Source organism: Athene noctua, chromosome 5 (genome assembly GCF_965140245.1).
Source record: "Athene noctua chromosome 5, bAthNoc1.hap1.1, whole genome shotgun sequence".
NCBI lineage: Eukaryota > Metazoa > Chordata > Aves > Strigiformes > Strigidae > Athene > Athene noctua.
In genome coordinates this window covers 9180280-9202162 of record NC_134041.1, presented here as the reverse complement: position 1 = coordinate 9202162, position 21883 = coordinate 9180280, and the positions used below count along the sequence as shown (strand labels likewise).

Genomic DNA, 21883 nt, shown 5'->3' with positions numbered 1-21883 from the left:
CTGATAGAACAGGGAGATCCTTCTCTGACCGCTATTGCCTGCCAAGACAGTCCAGGACATAGAGGGGAAGCAAAGGAAGAGAAAACCTGCTTTGTTCTTGATTTCAGCAACCATCAGAAAAATATTCACCTCTCTTCAGTCGACTGCCATTGAGGAATGAAACGTTTTGTGCCAGAAGAGGGCACTTTAACTACAGGCAAGCGTGAGCTGCGCTGCCTGGTACTGACCCAGGCAGGCAAGCTGGGGAGGGGGAAAGGGCTTCACTCGGCCCAGCCTTACCCTGGGGAATAGCTACGGGGAGGCGCGGAGAGGCGCCAGGCTGCGGGGCCTCCACTCTCCTCCTGAGAGCTGACACCGAACGCTCATCCTCTTTGGTTTTGCTGCCTTGGACTTGCTCAGGTTCCCCCCCATCAGCAAAGAGCTCGTGCTCCTGGCTCACACAGGCTCTGCCTCAGGCCAGGCCGCCTTTGAAACGCGAAGTACTGGTCCCACCAACAGCACAACTACTGTGGCCCAGTCCCTACCCCTGGTTTCTCCAGCAATATGGACGGTGTGCCAGCTGAAATTCTCCCCGCGATGGAGCATTTTACACCAGCTCCCCCATTCATATTCCCCTGGTGTGCGATAACATTTCAACTCATTCCAGCTTTCCCCAAGCAGAGGCATTAATTGAGTCTCTTTCCTTTGCTCAGCTGCCTGTTTTCATAAAACTTGCCCAAACTTAATACCTCCGAGAACTCTTTCCGGATGGAATGAAAGCACAGGCTCAGAAGTTTTGGGGTGAATGTATATGAAACACACATGACTGCTGCCCAGCAAAAGGACCCTAAACACAAACACTGTCTGCTTTTTCCAGCTGTATCCGCTGGTTCAAAACCAGATTGGCCTCTCTACAAACCTTACTCGTTGAAGCACATAAATGACTCCCGTCCCTCTAGGCACAACATGATCAGCCATGCCTCATCTTAGAAAAACCTTGACAACAAATTTCAGAGATTATGCAAAACCCTGAATTATAGGCAAGACCAGAAGAGATGGAGAAAAATAAACTGAATGATATAGCAAGCATGAGAATTTAGGTCTTGCTTTGAGAGTTTTTTTATTTTCTGTGGTGTTGCCTATGATGAATCTCAAGCCGTATTCTTGTTTGAGATACATTAGCTATTATCCTGTGTTAGCCTATCTGAACCAGCCCATAAACTCCCACTCCATTTATCTATACCATTTAATTCTCAGCGGCTGCCTCAGAGTGGTTAGTTCTCTGTTTGCATCTCAAAAGTTTCCAGACACATAAATAAACCAAGCACGGATAAATCGGGTCCGAAGGTCTGTTTCTCAGATGGATCTGGCAGCTGCCTCAGTTTATTGGCAGTTCATTTATCATCTCAAGAAAAATATTGATGGTTCTGGAGACACAGGCCCTTTTCTGTGTCCTGGTTGAAGGAAAGCTGTCCTTCTGGGCAGGCTTTGGAAAGAAAGTCAATGCAACAAATTCTACTTAGCAGACATGTGAGGGATGTGGTGCAAACAGGAATCATTAAGTAAGGAAGAAGGGACACTAGGATGATAATCCTGTTGGCCCAGAAATAGCCCAGTCTCAAATCTTCACAGTATCACAACAAGAATATGAGATTGTGAGACTGCTAACAAGCACAGTCATGGGCATCTTCTCAAGGGGAGGTATTACAGCTACATGGTAAGTCACAAGCAGCCTCAAGCTGTATTCTGCCAACAGAGCCAGCCACTTACCAGACCTTGAAGAAATCTACAGAAGCTCCAAGATGAAAAGCCTTGAAAAGAGGAATAATGGGACTGAAATACTGTAGACTTTCTCCCCTTGGGCTAGCAGAACCATGCAGTCCTGGCTCCACCATGCAGGAGTGTTATCAGTCCAGCTGCCTCTTCTCTACAAAATCACCATGGACCCTCTGAGCCATTTCCATCCCCTACCTTGATAAAACCCACTATGTTTCACTTGAACAGCCTATTTAATGACTTACTGAAAGGAACTTGAGATTTGTCATGTATTCATACAGTGAAAAGAGATCTCACTTTGCACATGTCCCCCAACACTGTTCCAGCCAAATGTCTGCAGAAACCTGTCCAATGTAGGCTTTTGCTACACGTGACACTCTGCGGTGGGCGGAGGAAGCAAGCAGCCGATTCAATGTGAATGATAGAGCAAGCTTCAACTTTATTGAAAGAAATCACCCCTTATATAAGCACTCTACAATAATCATGCATACTACTCACAAATCTATTGGATACATGTAAAAGGCTACATTATAATATCCCAGCCCCTTGTGGCATTTCAGGTATGTCACAACATCTTCCCTCTTCTGGCCTGCCTTCTTTCCCAAGGTTGTTTACCATCACACTCAGGGCAATTGTGCACCTCAGTTTCTCTCTTTGTTAACATAACAGTCCTTTGTAAGCATAACTGTACCCTGGGTTTTTTCCTTTGTTTACCTCAAATGGCTGCAATCAGCTTCTGCAGAGACCCATGGCCTTGCTCTCTGCAAGACATTCTCCAACAACACTCCACTGCCCAGCAGATCCCTCTTTGCTACATGAGAGGTCTTGAGTAGTTAACCTACATACTGGATCTCTTGAGGGACTGGCCAATGAAGAAAAGATGAATGGATTGTCATCTATCATTTGGTCTTTTGTGTCTCCTTCCAGATGACAGTTGCTGATTCAATAAAGATTCTTTAGTTTTAGAAAAATAAATAACTGGCCTGACAGAATTATGAATGCAACCTGACTATGGGAGCATGTTATCCAGAAGTTGGTTTGCTGAGGAAGAGTGATGCACAGCAACCACAATGACAGAAAGCAAGGTATTTGGGATGTTGAAATTTTCAAAAACCATGTATTCCTCCAGCAGGAGATGGTTTCTAGACTCTTTTAGCCAGATGACCAAAACTGCAGCCTACGATGAACAGAAATTCAGTTTATTTAACAAGCTTTGAATTCCTCCTAAATTGTGGGAAAGAGTACGGCAGAACCCAAACAGACTGTTAAGGGCATGAGGAACTGAACATGTGATGATTACAGTGTGTACTCTGAAACGGAAAGCCATATCTCTCATTTTAGTGCTTAGACCTGTGACCAGGGCAGGATTTATCCTTAGCACAAGTAAAAATCATAATGCATGGCAACACAGACTCTGCCATTAGAGTCATTGGAGTTGATTCTTCATTGCTTGGCAACTCATACAGTTGTGTATACCTAGAAAGAAAGTGTAAGATGATATACTAACTCTAGAAATCAAGGAATGATCCTCATCTGGTAATATTTTTCTGCTTATGGTATACAGGATAAATACTCAGCAGATAACTAGGTAGGCTAGGAGACTTCAGACGTGAGAAAAGGCGGCTGATATGAGCACCATGGGGAAAGCAGACAGGGATCAATGCTGCTTCCAGTGTAACAATTAGGAATCACAAAATAAAGCTTGCAGGTGGTAGGCTTAAAACAAACAAGATATTATTAAGCTGAGGAAATCCCTAGCAAGGAATGCTGCGGATGCTGAAAACGTATACAGGTTCATGGGAGACAAATCCACTGAGTGTTACTACAGACAGAATCAACATCTCCAGCTCTGGGATCCCCAAACCACTAATTGCTGGAAGCTGGAAGAATATTGAGGGAAGTATTGTTATACACTTATTCTATTATTATATTTTTCTCAGGCATCTGCTTTTGGCCTCTGTCAGAGAAAAGACAGTGCAGTGGACTGGTTTTGATCTGAGCTGATTTGTTTGTTCTTCTGTTAAGAGATGAGACATGGGAGAATCAGACCCATCCTCTCTTATCGAAACACAAAGATTTCTGAACACTAGATCAAAGCTGCAGATTAGTTTCTGCCTGAGACATGTTCAGACTTTGTTGATCTGAACTCTGGACAAAGTTTCACCTCTAGGTGACGAGAAATGCTGCTGGCTTGGTGTGAGCATGTATTGACCTTGGCTTGAATGGGCATTCTCTTCACCTATGAAGTCTACCTGGAAGGTTTCTGGCCTCTTGATGGGGGAGACACAATCTACTTTTCAGGATGCCATATCATTTGTTAAGTTTCACCAAGATGTTAGGGGTAAAACTTTGTAGAGAAAAGAAAAGTGAAGTGGGGTCTTTGCTCCTCAGTGACATGCCCAGGAAGGATTTGTTCCCTGTGACTTTCATTCCTACTGGCCTCCTCTGGTTTCTAACAATAGAGATGCAGCTGTTCCTACTGGAGAGATTCAGCCAGGTATTTTTCACAAAACTCATAGAAATGTAATATCTCTGTGACCTTTATCACTGTCAAATTCAGCTGCAATTGGTCGAACAGCTGAGAAAGACAGACACACAGACACAAACACACTCATTTTTTTGCTGAGTTTCCTAAGAAATATCTGGTTGCCTTTCAGGATGTTGGTATTTGGAACTAAAGAAGTACTAGTTAAAAAAACCCCTTCTGCTCCAACCCTAGAATTCCCTTTAATCACTAGTAAGCTCTGCTGAGCCTTTAGGTGGCAAAATGTAAAAGGACAAAGAAATAGTTTAGCTTAGTACAAAAGGCAGAGACTGGGTGTGTCTGATTAATGAAACATGACCTGCAAAAAATCAGATGAGATGATAGAAAGGCATGGGGCAAGGGTAACAACCTAAAACTGCAAACAAGTTGGTGAGGATACAGACACAGGACAGGCAAGCACAGGGGAGAAGACTCAGCCAGAATCGAAGAGACACAGAGGAGACGGAAAAGATGACAAACATGGAGACACACAAACACCACTACAGGCTAGCAGAAAAGCAGAGACCTATCACAGAGACACTGCAATTTTTCTGTTCATGGCTTTTTGAAAAACACCTAATTCTGAATAGCTTTTTTCTCTTCATTCCCACTGACATTTTGGAAAAATCCAAAGCACAGCACTGGCTAAAGCCCTCTCCAGCCTAAATCTTCAACCCACAGACGTTACTCTTTAGGCATATTAACCACTCCCCTCAGACATTTCCAACAAATTGTTAATATCTTTTAAGCCCAGCTCCCCCTTGCCTTTCAGATTAGCCTTGCCCTTTACTTTGCACTTAAGTTTAGCAAGTGTTACTAATAGGAATTTAACATTTACCAAAGAATTATTTTAACTATGGGTCTAATAGCATTTGTATGGTGTTCTGAGCACCCAAGAACCTCACTATCAGTTCTATATGCTTGATTTTGCCTGAGTTGCTTATAAGTCAAAGGAAAAATATAAGTTTTTAGAAAAGCCAGTTCATAAGAGAAGGGTTCAAAACCTTGAAAGCCAATTCCAAGAAGCACAGGAATGCCTAGAGGGAGCTTCCCCTCTTGTTTATATTAGCAACAACTCAGCAGTCACACGTCATCAACTTCACCTTCCAAACATTCAGCAAAAGCATCACTTGTGCTTGGTCTCAGTTATTTATTCCTGTGTGCAAAAGGAATACTCATAGAAATATGTAACAGTTTTTATTATTAATTGGCAAACTTTATAATTTTTTTTCACCACCATCAAAACCATTTTGAATTGGAGAGTTCTGTGCTTGCAGGCCATTTTAGCTGGCCTGATAGCACCCATAAGTCACTGATAGCTTGAATGGAAAGCACTGATGAGGATTTCAATCAGTAAAATCTCAATGACAGTTTGGTACCAGTTAGCATGCAGTGTCTCATTTTTAGAGCTGGGCTTTCTCATCTTGTCTAGCTTATAAACATCAGTCTTCCTGTGTCACTGGATACAGACCTACCTAGGCCAAAGAGCACATTCTCGCCAGCACTGAGTTGAAAACAGCTGGTGAGAAGCAGGGACCATATTTGCACATGTGTCTCTGTAAGACACTTATGCTCCCACTGTCCACAAAGTCCCTATTCCTGAATCAGGTTGTAAATATTGATGGCTCTCAAGTCAACCTGTCCAAATTCCCTAGTTCAGGCTCACAGCTACTGAAGTCTTTCTGCTCTTAAATGCAGGAGCTTGTCTTCTTTGATGTCTAAAACTGACTTGAGAGCATTTCTATGGGTCTGGATATGCACCTGCTTACATTTGGGTCACACAACAATTATCTCTTCTCTTCCCTGTACCTTGGTATCCCTGGGAAGGAAACCAGTGTACACAAGAGGAAGGAAATTAATCTACACCCTCATGGCGTCCTCCTTTACAATGCTCACAACACAACTCTGGAGCAAACCATGTGCCTTAAAATCTGATAGAACAGTTAGGCTCTCAATACCTCTGATGCTGCATTCCCCTCAAGACTGTTTCCTCAGCTTACAAACTCCCTTACACTTCTACTTAAAACAGGCCTATGAGAGTCTGACCCTCTACCATGTGTACCAGAAAGCCATGTGAATGCTTACCAAACAGGCAGCATGAGAAACATCTCTGGGCACACAGAGAAATGAACCAGTTTCTCAAGACCACTGTTACTGCAACAGTTAACTGCAAGACCATTTCCCCACTCACATGCACGGTATTTGATACCCGGCTCCTAGCCAAAAGGTAGCTGGAATCATATGGTTAAATCCCCAGAAAATACTTTGAAGATGCCTTCCAAGACTGATATTCTACATCTCAGAAAAAAGAAAAAAAAAAATCTTTCTTTAAAAGAAAAAACACCTTTATAATAACACTGCACTTTTATAGCATCTTTCATCTGAGGCTATCAAAGCACTCTGGGATACAGATGCTAAGAAATCCATTACAAAAATTATAGATATTCCTAAGTTGACTGTAGTCACTTGCCTTAATTTCCATTTCTTTACTGATACTCCCAGACGGTGTCTACATAGATTGATGCAGTCAGTGCTACAGGCAACTAGATAAACAAATCTACATACAAATATACACTCTCCCCACAAACACACTGTCTTACAGTAAAATAAGTATTTTTCTACAGCACTGCCCACTGTATTGAACTGTGTGAGGGAAAGAGGTGTGCATACTGCAACACCATATACTGCTTTGCACTTTCATTCCACTGCACTTCATTAAACAGACTTTCACTGTTTCTTAATTTTCTTTGAGCAGGTCCCCCTGTACATACCCAATATGAACAAACACACAGATTCCTTCTGGGTATGAGCCAACAGCTGCAACCCTGAAAAATATCAGCTTCTTATATCATTAACTGAGTTTCCATGGTGCCCTGGGGCAGAGATATTGATGCTTGACAGCATTATCACTATAAAGTAACTTTACAACTCTATAATTTAACTCTATGCTTCCAGTAATATTAAGAGCATTTGAAATTGTGGCTGTAAACCTTGACACTTTCACTCAGACCAGGAAGTTGAAAGAGGATTTTGTTTTCTTTCCTCAAAGACAGCCCAAAACATGGTACTGAGAAACAACCAAATACTGGAGAGATCATGTGCAAAGAGATCACTCAGGAAAATCTGCAGGAATAGGATTAATGCCAGTTTGCAACACAGAGAAAGAAGCCTGTTTCTAGGATCTTAGCAGAAGAAGGATGAAGATGTAAACCTCTGGAGGTCTTTTCCTGAGTATGTGCCCAATTTACTTTGAAATCATCTTGGCAACAAGCTCTAACTCAAGTTCAAACATAAACCACACTGGATAACCTCTGCCGAGCTCCCTCAGTTTTATCAGCACAGCCTTTCATACCTCACTGGCTGTTGCTAGTAATGTTGCCTTTACTGGGTGGGAGTGAATCTTCAAGGGCCATTATCTGGCTCATGAGGATCTTCTCTTAAGGATATCACTAACAGAGCTAGAAGGATCAGAACAGGCAGTTGACAAAAGAAAAAAAAAAAAAAGTTAAAAAGCCCAAAATAACCAAGCACATTTGCCCTAGAGGCCTGGCAGGTCCATGAAGCTCTAAAGGTTATAGATGCTTTTACTGGAATTGTAGTTTGCATACAGATTTCTTTTCCTCAGGACATTTACTGAGGTCCAAGTACTCTTTAAAAGGAATCTGCATATAAGCAACTGACTGTTTCATCCAGGGAATTTAACTTCTCAAGTCCCCAGTCAAGCAGCAGGCTGATATTCTTCTTGAAGTTAAGGATAAGAGTTGAACCTAGTGATCCCAACTGTGCTAAGAGTCCAAGATGCAAGCTCCTGTTAGGTACCTGAAGAGTCAATCCAAGCTTTCATTTTGTGGCTGTAGCCACATAAATACATTTTTTATGTCCATAAACAGGAGAGAAAGTTCAGCAGTGCAACTACACCCTGTTCAAGGGATGCAAAGCTTCCAATTCAACTCATTCAGTGAAATGGAAAATACCAAGTGGTATATTTGAAAGTTGGTTCAACTATACCATTTTAAAGTATTGAGATAATTTCTCAGCTGTTTGTAATGTGAAAAGACCTACCTTGGGGTAATATTAGTAATGTCTCTTTCTTCTGTGTTCTTCACCCCTGGCTTCCACATTTTTTTTGTTTTGCTTGTTTTTATACAAAAATTTTATACCAGATTTTCATTAAATTCATTCTTTATAATGAAGACACTAAATCAAAGAGGTGAAGTGATGTGCTTAGAAAAGCCATACAAAGGAGAACTGTTGCACCAGACTCTCAGTCCAGGGTTCCAGTCTCCTGTTGCACTCAGAAGTGATTTCAGTGATTAAAGCTGTACACATAGATGACTAAAGACCCATCTTTGGATGAGGGTCTTCCCTACCTGCAGGAAGCTTAGAATTAAGATTAAAATACAGAAAAAAAGCCATGGACACACTGACAATTGGTGCGCTCACCCATCTTGATGATTATTCTCCCCTACAGCTGCCAGGCTACAATCATACCAGTTCTTGCCCTATCTCCATCATTTCTATCTTTCTACCTCAAGGCTAGTGTTTGGTTGAGTAAAACCTTTTATGCTCTCTTATGGGCTGCCTGCTGTGCAGCAGGGATCCAGTTCAAACACTCTAAAAAATGAACCCAATAGATTTTAAAACTGTTGATGTGAGGCTCCTTTACTGGCCACTCTCAGGTCAGGCTGTGATGGCTGCTGATCAGCAGCTGTAGCGGAAAGCAATTCTGGGTGTGCTATCAGAGCAGCCCTCAGAGTCCTAACAGCCAGGGATTCATTCTTCCTCCCCCTCTTTTATCCTTTGTTCCCTGCCCAGCTATGAGGCTGGTGTGTATCTAGACAGCTCAGCAGTTGAGCTGCTGGTGGTGAATGTTACAGAGCAGTTTACATGCCTTGTGTCATAAGCCCTGTAAATGCCTAGTAAAACATGGTATTTAATGGAAGCATATCAGCTCATTTTAAAGCCTCATCACCTGGTGCTGAGCAAACTGTTGCTGCGTTGCCTTTTTAATCAGTTACCACCAAATGTGTGCACGTGTGAGAAGGGTTTTAAACACTTCTCTGTCCACTTCCCAGCAACTAACCGACAAGCCTACAATCCTCTTATTATGCCTTCGAAACAGAGTCCATTCACTGTTATCTACAGCACATGTTATCGCAGGGTATTCTGCAGAGCCAGGCTTACAGAACATATCCCTTATGTTTCTCGTGCACCAGGTACATATCAGTTAGACACAGACCTACCAGGCACACACATACCTCTGAAGGAATGTATAACAGGATGTTCGGGAAGTTACACCTGATGCAGTGCTTTGTTTGGAGAATGGAAATACAAGAGACACTCCAGCGGTAACCATTGCTGATATAATGCTAATTGGGGCCTGAGACATTGACGCAACCATGTTAACTCTCTATGTTAGAGAGGCCAGAAATTTGACACTCCGCAGGATGCTGTTATCCCACCATATATGTCTCAAACATATACCCCTCTGCACAGGCTGATGGAAGATCCTTCACTCCTGGATTTCATTTAAATAGTGCAGTCTTAGGAGCAAATTGGGGTTTTTTTTAGAACATACCAGGTGTAATCCTCTAAATTCTGAATCTTTGATGTATTTCATTTAGGAGAATACATTCAGTCATACTAACTGGAGTAATTTGGAACAGATTTCCACTTTTAATGGTACCTTCTTTTTTTTTTGTTGTTTAATTTTCTTAGTTTTGGTATTGAAAAAAGTTACTGTCCACACTGACAATGTCAGAATTGAAGTAACACTTATCAGACTGAAAGTCTGTCTCCCGTTTTCATGCATGTAAGGTATTAATTTATTTCAGTAATTACAAAGTATATTTCAGTCACACAAGCCTGAACAAAATGCATAATCTCACCCAATGTAGAAATATATCTATTACAGGCTCACACAGAGGTTTTTATAGATCATAAAGTTAGCATGTAAACCCTGAGGAACATGAAGAGATTTAAAAATAAACCCACAACAAACCAAATCCACTTATATAATGGCAGGAAATGGGGTAGTACTATGATCTTATTTGCCACGAAAGCTGTAAAGGAAAGAAGCTGACAGGTAGAACTACATGCCACCAGTGGAAAAAGAAGACTATTCAGAGTTTGTTCAATTTTCTTACCTGTCAACAGGAACAACATTAGGCTAAATTAATATTTTTGTAGAACCTGGAGATCCTCATTTGTTTTGATCTCTACATGGAGCCAGTATAGCTAGTTTCTGAATGTGGGGGGTGATCTGCTTTGCAGTCTCTATTCAAGGCCATGAGTTCCCTGAATCTGAGGCTGAGTCTCAGTCTTCACTTCTTAACCCAGCACAAGAAGCTTTGAACAATTCTAGTCTCCCTGATCCTGTTTCTATTAAAAACAAAGCAAAAGCCCCCACAACTCAATAACATCGCAGTGGGATGAACGCAGTCCTAAGAAATACATCTCTGAAGGCAGATTTCCTGAGTACTTGCCCTATCAGTTCACGTTTTTTGGGCTCACTGTATTTTCTTCATTAATTTGCTTGACTTGCTGCCTGCATGTAGCTATATAGTTAATAGAGGCATGCCTGTCCTTGGAGGCCAATATGAACTGACTGGCTGTGTCTTTGGTTCAGGTCCATTAAAAAATCTGAGCATTAATTAATCACTGACTTGCAAATAGCTTAGAAGAGCTGTTCAGGCTAAACTGGAACATTCGGCAATTGTTTTACTTTTGGTCACAGGCACTTTGGTGATACGAAACTTCTCCCCTGCTAGAATAGGCTATGCATAAAACCAGACACTCCTGGGCTAGAGCAGACCAGCCTAGAGACTGCTTCCAGCATCTCCATTTCTCTCCCTAACTAGGAAAACGCACACATAAGGAAGAGCTGCCCTGTTCACTCTTGATAGAATCCCTCCCCATTGAAAAGGGAATAATAAGATCTACCAGGGCAAAATGCCAGCGGAGCATACTACATGGGCAAAGAGCCTTTCCTGCTTGCTGTTTGCCAGGCCAGTCAAAACCAGCTTCTCCTCCTTTGTCACCCAGCTAGGTGAAACCATTAATTGTAGAAATCAAGCCGCTGCTTGAGCCTTCAATTCATCATCACCAAGAAGGATCTCTGTGACCTGGGGCCTGTTTCCTGTGCTCTAGTTGCTGATGGTCACAATGAATGAACTGAGAGTGATGCAGCTCTGTCTGCAGAAGGCAAGCCAAGCAAATATATAGAGATGTTAGACCCCACACATGAAACCTCTGTGATGTGAGGCATGAAACAAAAATCGTTATGGAAAAGGAAACTAAGCCACCATGACCTACAAGTCATGGTAAAAAAACATATTCAAGGGACTCATGATCTCATATGTATAGGGACTCTTCCCACTCCTCACTGCAAAAACCATTCTTGATAAATAAGGAAGATAAATAAGAAGTTATTAGTACAATAAGTACTAAGTGAAGAGGAAAATTAAAGGTGAAACTAAGGCACGTGTTCTTAAAATGCCAAAATATCAATGTAAAAAAAAAAAAAAATCCTAAACCTAATAGTAATGATAATTTTTTCCTCAGTGGTAAGATACACTACGTAGGCATATGTTGCAAGAAGCTATTCTTTGGAAATAGTTAAGCTCACTGGGCAACAAAGAGCTTGTATTCCAAATGCTCAAGTCTGATAAGTTGCCTTAATATATTCATCTCCCTCCTTCCCCCAAATTTCACTTTCAGTGGAGAAGCCAAACCAGAAACCCCTAAATGATTAAGAATTATTTTCCCTGCTCCCTGTTTCTCATGCTTATTCCCACACAGTGTGCACATATGCATGGATGGTGAAGAATTATGTTTCATATGAAAATTTCCTCCTCGCTACCCTGAAGCTGTAAACCTTACCCAACTTCCGAAATGCAGTGGAGAGGTAAATAGGCAATCACAGTTAATCTTTCTCCCTCTGCAGTGTTTCAAAACCTGTGGAAATTTCAAAAGCTACCAAGATAGAATGACAAAATGAAATAACACACCCAAGCTTGAGGTATGGGCACTGGTTATTTGATTGAGCATGGTGACAAAAAGAAAAACATAAAAACAGATCATAAGACCAGTCAGAACAATCATAAGACCAGTCAGAACAATTGTATAAATTGTTGATATATTGAGATAGCCAGATGGATATGTGTTTTTTGAGGAATGAGACATTGCTTCTATTTGAGCACTCAAAAATGCAAACAACTTTGTCGATTTTGTCTGCAGAGCTCGCTTTCCATTTCTTTGTCAACTGGTATTAAAGATCTGGCCCTGAGGCAGCTGCAGAACCTAACGGATTCTTTAGAGCCTTTCAGTTGCAGTTCAAAAGCGGAGAAGATATTTTAACTCAGTATCAAAGATGCACCTTCAACTTGCTATTAAAACAGTAACACAAACACAGGGATAATGAAAGAATAAGGAGAGAAATGAAGAAAGAAATGGAAGACTGTGGAAGGGAATGGATCACAGGCTCTCCAGGACTAGTTTCTGTAATAAGTGTGTGAGACAATCTCCTACAAGAGGGAAATGGCTTATTTGATCTAATATGCCTTTCTCTTCTTGAATTTCCACAATATGGAGAATCAATATGAGGGAAATTAAAGCATCAGGAGCAGACTCACATTTCCACTTGTGTGTTCCTATCTCAACAAACTCTTACTGAGGTAAAAGTATTTACCTTAAGTGCCTGTTTCACGTGTGCTGCAAGAAGAGGAAGGATTTCAAAAGGATACATGCTTCTTCTGTGTAGGGCACAGGAGAAGTAGGTCCACCCAATACGTAGCTGTAGAATGAGACTTCCAGAGTGTAGCAGTAGGATGTATCGTTTAACAGCCCACCAAGAAAACGCCGGCCTGTCCCTGCTTTCACAGCATCTCTGTTGAACGATGTACTGGACTGCGGGAGGAAGAACACAAAGACATGAAGAGAGTTGATGAGTGTAACAAGGAAAGGGTTGGGAAGAGTCTGTTAAAATAGGAAATTCACATTGCCAAATCTCATTTACACTATATGAGACTGAACTATTTTTTGAGCATGGCCCGGAGAGACCATTAATGGAAACACAGTTCTGGCACACAGACTATAAATAATGCCTTGCAGACTTTCACAAAATGCATCTCAGTTCACTCGTAACATCAGCTTTTCTCCTCCTGTTTTGGATTACACAAAGGATGCCTGTCATTTGCATGAGTTGAAAGTAACCATTGCAGACCCTCCATTCTCAAAAATTAAGCTGGACTATTATTTGGATATTGGGCCCCTTCTCTATTGCATTCCTCTGTATCATGACCATTCTCCCCCACACCTTATCCTAGACTCCTTTAAGCAAAGTAGAAATACAGCAGCATTTACATTTTAGTGAAACTTTCTCACCTAAGACATTTGACTGGTTCTTAAATTAGGTCACACAAATTTCCACTTCACTAACTTAAATGTTAACTAGGTGTTGCTCTCAGGATGGAAAAATATACTGCACTATTTTGCAGTATTAGCAGCACAGTACAAAAGGTAGTATTTTGTGCTATTACTGAAGATCTGGCTTTAAGATCCCTACAACTTTATGACTATTCATTTGAGGGGTGGAGGGGAGGACTTCAAGGATTTCCATAAATTAGTTTTAGCTCTCCTTTGTAGGCATGATATCTGGAGACTAAAGGGGAGCTCATCTTCAGGTTGACTGAAGTCTCAGAGCTTGTTCTACCAGCTACATAGAAAAATGGATCCTGATTTCATTTTGGTTATCAGACTATTCACAAACCTCATAACCATTAAACTGAGTCAATCTGAGCTCAGCACAAGCTAGTGACCACCACAAAAAAAAAAAAAAAAAAGGCAAAAAGCACACTCAGTAGATCCAACTTGGATCTGTTGCATAAATGTCCTTAATATATCTTGCTTTAAGAATTTTATGCTGCCAGTGAAGTATAAAGGACACTTAACATAGTTTACCGTTCAGTCATCGTGCCCGTGGTGAATTCTTTGAGCTATCCAGGGTCCTCCTACTGAGTCTTGGCGAGGATCATGTCTTGCTAACAGTAGTATTTATCAAGTCCATCTCTTATGAAAACAGGGGAAATAATATTTCTTTCTTATTAAAAAAATTAGGTGCAATGGTTCAAAATGTTAAACTTCTCTAGACTGAGAAAATCAGACTAATACTGAAATGAGCAACAATTATTGATGAACAGTGTATACCAGAAGAGACGAAGAATGGAAATACCTGTGGTTTTATTAACATTCTGAATGTTTTGAAGTCTCTCTCGTGTTATAAAAAGGAAGGCTTTCCAGGTTAATTAAAATAAGACGGAATTGGGTTTCTTATTAGCATTATATATAGGAGTTTCCAAATGCAGCTTCTTGTCTTTGTGGTAACATAATATTTAGCTTTGTGATAAATTGTACACTGAATATATTCTGCTATGTACATATCATATAATTTCCTCCAAATTACGTGGCAGAAACCTTGAGGATATTCTAAATACATATGGGACAGGGAGGTAATGTGCTCATAAGGACTGATGGGGAAATTAATTGTTGATTTGATATATGGAATAAAATACGTAAGGAGGTCTACAAGAGGGAATGTTCTCTGACTTGCTGCAAGAGAAGCCTTCAAAAGACTACTGAGACCCTGAAACTGAGGGAAGTTTTGTTTTCAGTTAAAATTCAAAAACATAAAGCAAGATGATCATGCTCTGGGGATTGCTTCATAAGTCAAGTAAACTACTTCAATGGAGAGTGCTTTGTGTTCAAATGAATGCCTGTGGTGGAACTTTCAATGCACGAAAGCATCAGATAATGAATATCGGTGTATGGAGCCAGCTCAAAGGAAGACAACAAATATGTCAGAACGTGGTATTGTGGTTTGTGAGCAGAAGCATCACTTACAAGGGGAATAAGCTAACTTTGTGGTTCTATTTGGCACAGCAAAAACCAGGAAAATGTTGGGAGAAGTGATTCGGGGCAAACACTGGGGACAGAGTGCTCCAGTGATTAGGAGACTCAGTTACTGATATGGAGTATCTATGAAGATTATGCAATCTCATCAACAATGTTTAAGAACAAATTGGATAAATATCTGCTGATTATAGTTCATGTCTTTGGGATACAGTTTGGTCATGAGGTCCTTTTCAGCTGTATTTCCCATGATTTCAATGAGGCTAGAGGAAGGTTATGAGTTGAATTCCTCATAGATGATTCTTGAGATAAATCTTACATAATATTTTCATCACAGTTCTTGGCACAGTAAAAGAGGACCATGCCAACAAAATTTTGCTGATGACACACTGTGGAATGAATCATCATTATGGAGGAGGCTCTGAATATCATACCAAAAAAAAGCAGTGGGATGACTTCAAGGATCAGAGTGATAGTAGTCCGATGAAACTCAGCTGCACAAGTGCCAGGTCATGTACTCAGGGCCTAATAAAAAAAACAATCTCTGCTCTAAGCTGAAACCTCATCAGCTGGAAATAGATGAAGAGAGAGTCTGATGTATTACTTCACTGAAGTGATTTTTGCTTTCTGGCAGAAAATAGCTCAGAAGTTGGATCTTGTTATTGGCAAAATTATACTTGCCATATTTCAGAAGTGAAGCATAAGTAGTTTAAGTAATTTGAAGAAGGTTTTGTAAATGGCCAAAAAAAGAAAAAAAAAAAAATTGGATCTTTCCAGAGGTTGAATTTCTATAATTCTGTTTTGTGGTGTTTAGGGTTTTTGGTTTTGTTTGGTGGTTTTTTTTCCCTCTATTTTTCTTTTTTGTTTGTTTGTTCGTTTAATGGAATGATTCCAGTTTCAGCTGTGCAAAACTACTTGAAATGACAAAGGCATTAATAAAATCACCTGTTCATTTCTTTGCCAGGTAGTGCTGCACTTCTAGGAATAAAAAGAAGCTGAACCTTCATTTAGGTGCATAAATGTAGATTTTGCAAGTAGACTTTGTCCTCCTTTTGAAAAAAAATCTGATGGCATAGACCAACTCGATGTCTTGAGTAAAAACTAAGATCTCTGATTTGACTCAAGAAAGTTGGGGTAGAGAAAATACTACATAAGCGTTTCAAATATGAACACATGCATGTTTTGAAACAGCAGCTTGGGCTTGGCTCTAAAGAAAATGCTATGAGCCAGAATGTGATTTGATGTTTTAGATAAAAAGAAGAAAATTACAGATTCAAGAAAATTCAACTAAAGACAAGGAAGTGCAGCAGGTACTTGCTTGAGTCCAACCTTCTACTTACTGTTTCAATTCAAGATAACTAACTCCTCACCAGAACTGATCTGGGCAACTGATAATGCTGAAACAAAAGCTGGGAAAATCTATGTATAATCATGTCAAAGAAGACTTTTGCATGCACATTTATTTAATCAAACTCTAATCTGTGGAAAGGAGTCGGGGGGAGGGGGGGTGGGGCGGGCAGGGAAGGGGGCAGAGTGGATGCATCAAGAGGTGGGAAGGAACAGAGGCAAAGCTATCCACAAATGAGCCTCTTGTTTTTCTGGGAGAATCTATTGCCCTAAAACCCTTGTAAAGCTGAAGTCATCATTAAGCAAATGCACTGAGCAGGCACAGCAGGAGAACAGCTAAACAAATATTTATTTCTCCAAAGCTGAATCACATGGGAGTGTCAACAACAGCAACAGCAAAAAGTACAAAGTCTGGAGGGTGGAGGGAAACACCAAAGACTTTGAAGTTCTTAAATAGGGATATTTGTATAAAATCAACAGTAATTTGTTATTAAAACACACAGATATATTAAAGCTCACAGGACTCTGCTTCCCAGCTTGTGTGAGAAAATTCAGTGAATAAATAGCTATCTACAGGATTAGGAGGCACCAAGCAACAAGAATCCAGTGTTGAAAGAGCAGAGCAGAAAGAGTGAAGGATTCCCCCAATTTCTAGTGGGAAGAAACCCAGCAGAAAACTACACCTGCATTTCACGTACACTTGAGAGGCTGAAGGTGTGCTGACCCTCTCTCTGCATCTCAGACATTAGTGCCTGCTTCCACAGGCCCTCCTGCAAAATTTCTTTCCTCCTCCCCATGCTGTGCTGAATACCTTCTGGATGACTGGTTTCCCCATTGGGAATGACAGTGAACAGCCAGGCAGCACAAAGCAATTTGTAAACCAATTGGACCTTATTCAGACATTGCAGCAGACAAAGAGATGTGTGGAAGAAAATAAGAAAAAAAAATGCATGCAAATTCCTTCTGGAGTGGTCTCAAAGCAGAAAAAAATTCTTGGCCCTTGATCAGACCTCTCAATGTGCCAGAATCCCTGTCTCAGGGCACTATTGTCTCTTGGCTGGTGACTACCATGCAGTGTCTCTCCTCAGTGAATTCAGCCCCCTGGTAGCTATCTTAAAAGCTCAACAGCCTAGGCAGCTTGCATATGGCTGAGGGCCTCTTGGTTTCTCAGCACTGCTCCATCATCCTGTTAACAAGTACTGGACTGAGTAGTCCATATTCACAAAGTAAGGGCAGGCAGTTTACTGTCTGCCTCTACATGCCTGTATCAATCTATCACAAGAGTGGCTCCAAAAGACAGAGAGGGAGAATAGCCCATTTCTCACACATCTGAGACTGAATTTGCCCAAGTCCACCCTTTGGTGTCCTGATGGACTTGGTTCTGATTGATGGGAGTTTCCCCTGGTGGGACCTCCTCCTCAGTGTATGTGTGACTTCACAGAGGGCTTGCCTTGCTACAGCATCAGAAAATCTCAGGTTGCACAAAAGGGAAAATTGGAGGCAAAACCCAGTAAATCTGGGTCCTCTGTTCAGTGGAAGAAAAGGTGCCAAAAAGGGCTGAAATGTCAAGGAGGCTCAGTGTCCAGCCAGTGATGGATGGGAGCTTCAATTCTACCTTTCACTAGTGGCAGTGCAAAGGGACAAGGTACAAAACGTTACTTTCTCATACAGGACTTTTAGGGAATGAATCTTTGTTGCTTTCTGAAATTGTTCAACACATTAGGGAGAAAAAAAAAAAAAAAATCGAGGTATGACCACAGTGCAAGTCAGACCTTGACAGACTCCTAGCATGGGAACCAGGGTACAGGGTGCAGGACTGCACATCACTTATGATCAATCCTGAGGTGTTTCTCCAACCCAGCAAGAAAGGAAACAACAAGGTACAAATGACTCAGAAAGTATTTAGGAAAGAAATTGTTAACCAGACAGAAATCTAGTCGCAGGCTTTGACAGATAGAGAAAGATGAATTTCTGATTTAGCAAGGCCTAGGGGGTTCCTGAAATCCAACAGATATATTTTACCAGCTGTTCACATCTACTGCAACACAAGTGATTGTTTATGTGCCCATGGAAGGAAGTAGCAAACTGCATATATCTTAAAAAACTTGAGCTCTACTGTGCACATGAAAGTTTCCCAGAAGATCATTTGTCCTCACAGAGTAGCTGCATGAAACTCAGAATAAAGAGTTCTTCCCATTTGCCGCTCTAGATAGATGACGTAGGTCCAGGAAGTGTTTTACAAAAGGATGTAGCATGTTCAACTGTATGCTCACAAGAATCAGAGAATCATGTTAGAAATCTTTCTAACGTGAATCTAATCAGAAGAGCAGAGACATAAACAGCAAGAGGATTTATAATTTGAGAAGGGTTTCATATCACAACACATAATTATGCCATTTCCGTTTGGGAAATAAGCTGCATTTTATAACTGAGGCTAGGTATTTCCAAAAAACACCCCACCCCAAAACCAGAAAAACTGCCCACATTTTTCTCGTTCTGTAGTTGAGCAATAAGTACTTTACCTACTGGGGGAAACGGGGATTATGCATACAAATCGCTTCATGTTCTTCACCTATCAGGACCAGCAACGGCCAAGTGTAATCAGGACTCAAATACTACTTCATCGCTGATGCTGCTCTTATAGCTGAAGAGCAAGCTTTCTTTCTAAAGCAGGTCTGACCTCTGTGATCCTTCAACTCAGTGCCCCAATGTAGAAAAAAATGATAATAAAAAAGATAGTAGTTACTGCTCTAGAAAAAAGGAACGACACACCTGTCATCAAGGAAGAATAGACGTGCCATTGGGAAATGGACTGGAGCCCAGACAATGTCAAATCCATCTCGGTGAAGGGTTTTACAGTATCAGCTGTAACTCACTCTCATTTTCTAGAATGCTTTATTGAAGTCTGCAAAAGTTAGAAAGAGAGCGCAGAAATGCACTGGCTTTGAAATCTTTGCCGCAGAGGACTGTAAATAGCACAATTACAAATTGTGACTCTTCTGTTTGCCCCTCCACTGGGTCCTATAAGACGGGTGCAAGCAGCAGCTCGCTTTCCTCATATGGACAGAGCTAATTACTGCCATGGTGCGCCCAGCAGTCACTGCTTTGACCCTGCCATTCTTGCAGCTGGTAGCCCATCAAGCTATTTTACAAGCAAAACTTATCTCCTTACTCCCCTGGAAGCACTGAGGGAACTTCTCACTTCAAAAGCCAACTTAACTCTCTCCCTCACACCCACCTCTCACCAGCTCCATTAACTCTCTTAATAGACTGGAAAGCATATGTGTTAGTGTTTTTTGTGATAGACTATCAACTCCATGCCAACTGGGTCTGGAGACTTGGAAATCATGGCATTTGGGAGGCTGCTATCAGGCAGCCTTCTTCTGATTTATTTTACCAACAAGCTGCACCCAGCATCTGAGTTGTAGATGGGATTATCAAAAAAAAAAAAAAAAAAAAAAAAGAAAAAGAAGAAAAAAAAATCCCAAAGGGAGAAAGCTGATCTGGAGGTAGCAAGCAAAGAGGAAGGATTCTGGGAGCAGAGACATGATGAAGTGGGAACAGAGCTCAAAATTACTCCCAGATTCATCTCACCTTGTAGTTTTGCCTTTGAAGAGGAAGGAAAAATTTTTCATCTCAGAATCATTTCTGACTACTGAAATTTGGGAAGAGAAGGTTTTGAAAAGTTTGGGATCATTTCAAAGAGGGATCCCATTATTTGAAGTTTTTCCAGATCCCTTAGGGACAGCCAGATTGGACTGATATTTCTGTGAAAAAGGCTCACTCACTCTCACGGACAGCTCTGCGGTTGACAGCATTTGGTTTCATAACTTCTGTGCCTTGTAGAAAACACTGAGGTGGGCAGCAAACTTTGGGTTTAACAAGGGAAAATACTCTGAATTAGAATACGATTTGCAAAAATCTGAGAAAAGGCATGCAGAGCAGATCTGAAGCAGTTTGACCTGTCCTAAGAATGTGAGAAAGAAAAGCCTGAAACTAAAATCTGCAGACCAAACAGCCTCAAATCCTAAGAGATTTTCACCGTTCTACTACCTGTCTTTTTTGCCTTCTTCCTCCTGCTCAGTGGAAAGCAGACAGCAATCACCCTTTCTTAAAGGCAGCATCACATTGTAGGAGTAGCAGGAACACAACCTGCCTAGCACCACACTGTCAGACTTTAAAGTGCAATTCTCCTCAGAGAAATAACAGTTTAAAGGTACTTTGTCACCACACACACATCTGCTCCCTGAGGGGCTTCATTATCCCTTTAATGTGTAGTGGAGGAATACGAGATTTTTTCCCCCTCCCCCTCCCTCCCATGTGTCTTTCAGTCATGCCTGCTTAAGTTTGCTGATAAAAACACATATTTGCATGGTCATTAGCAGAGGGGTTGGAAGGAGGGAGACTTTATAAGTTCTCAGTTTATGCCTCAAAACCAAAAGTACCCAAATGAGCTCCCTTTTTGGAAACTCTGTTGTTAGAAACGCAACTGGGTTTCATGCTTCGGGGTTTCAGCTGTTCACCTTGCAAGAACTACAATAGTTGCACTTTTCACTGTTCATTAATATCCATGCTCTGCTCTCTGCAGCGCTCTGCCATACCGCTCCAGGACTATGGAGGTGTCTGCAGTCTGCTGCCTGACTCTGCACCTTGTACCAGTTAGACTGGCAGCACCACTACAGGGATTTGGCCTGCGTTTCACATTTGCCAGAATTCATCCTTGCATGCACTGGAACTGGTTGCACGCACAAACTCCCACCTTCCCACGTGCTACAGCACTGAAGATGCTTATGGAGTTCGCTGGCCTCACCATAGCAGCTAATGCAACTGGAATCCAAATCAAAACAGCAGCTCTTCTGAGAGACCTTCTTAAACAACAATCTGCAGGGTGGCCATGTCCTTCCCTGAGACCTTCACAAAGTCAGTCAAGGGCTCCCTACAGAGTTGAGCAGTCCATCACAGCCTACTTGGAAAAGGCAAGAGGATGTGGCAGATTTCATCCCATCCTTTAAGCAATCTTCAGTTGGAGCTCCTCTCTCCACCAGATTCTGCCACCCCAAACACACACACGTGTGTGTGCACACACACAGAGCGTACTGTCACCCAAGGTCCTCTCAGCCCCTTCTTCAGTGAGCCTGCTTCTCCTTGTCACCAGACGTGCACTTCACCAAACGTGACAATGTCCCTACTCTAACCATTAACTATGCACAAACCCATCATCCACAAACCAGAGAATTAGTCTGGAATTCATCTCCCTTTAAAGAACCAGACCAAGCTGTGACCAGTAATATGCACAAATAAGGGACCTGGCAAATGCTTCAGGGTAGTAATGAAAAAAAGATCTGGTTT

The 21883-nt window shown here is 41.4% G+C and overlaps 1 protein-coding gene across 2 annotated transcripts in view; it reads right to left on the bottom strand.

Moving 5' to 3' along the window:
* LOC141960575 (BEN domain-containing protein 5) overlaps nucleotides 1-21883 on the bottom strand; it is a 971168-nt gene that overhangs the window by 77140 nt on the left and 872145 nt on the right. For both annotated transcript variants that reach the window (XM_074906246.1, XM_074906247.1), the window contains exon 12: nucleotides 13024-13186. In XM_074906246.1, the coding sequence (XP_074762347.1) occupies nucleotides 13024-13186 (163 nt within the window). The remainder of the gene's footprint in view (nucleotides 1-13023; nucleotides 13187-21883) is intronic.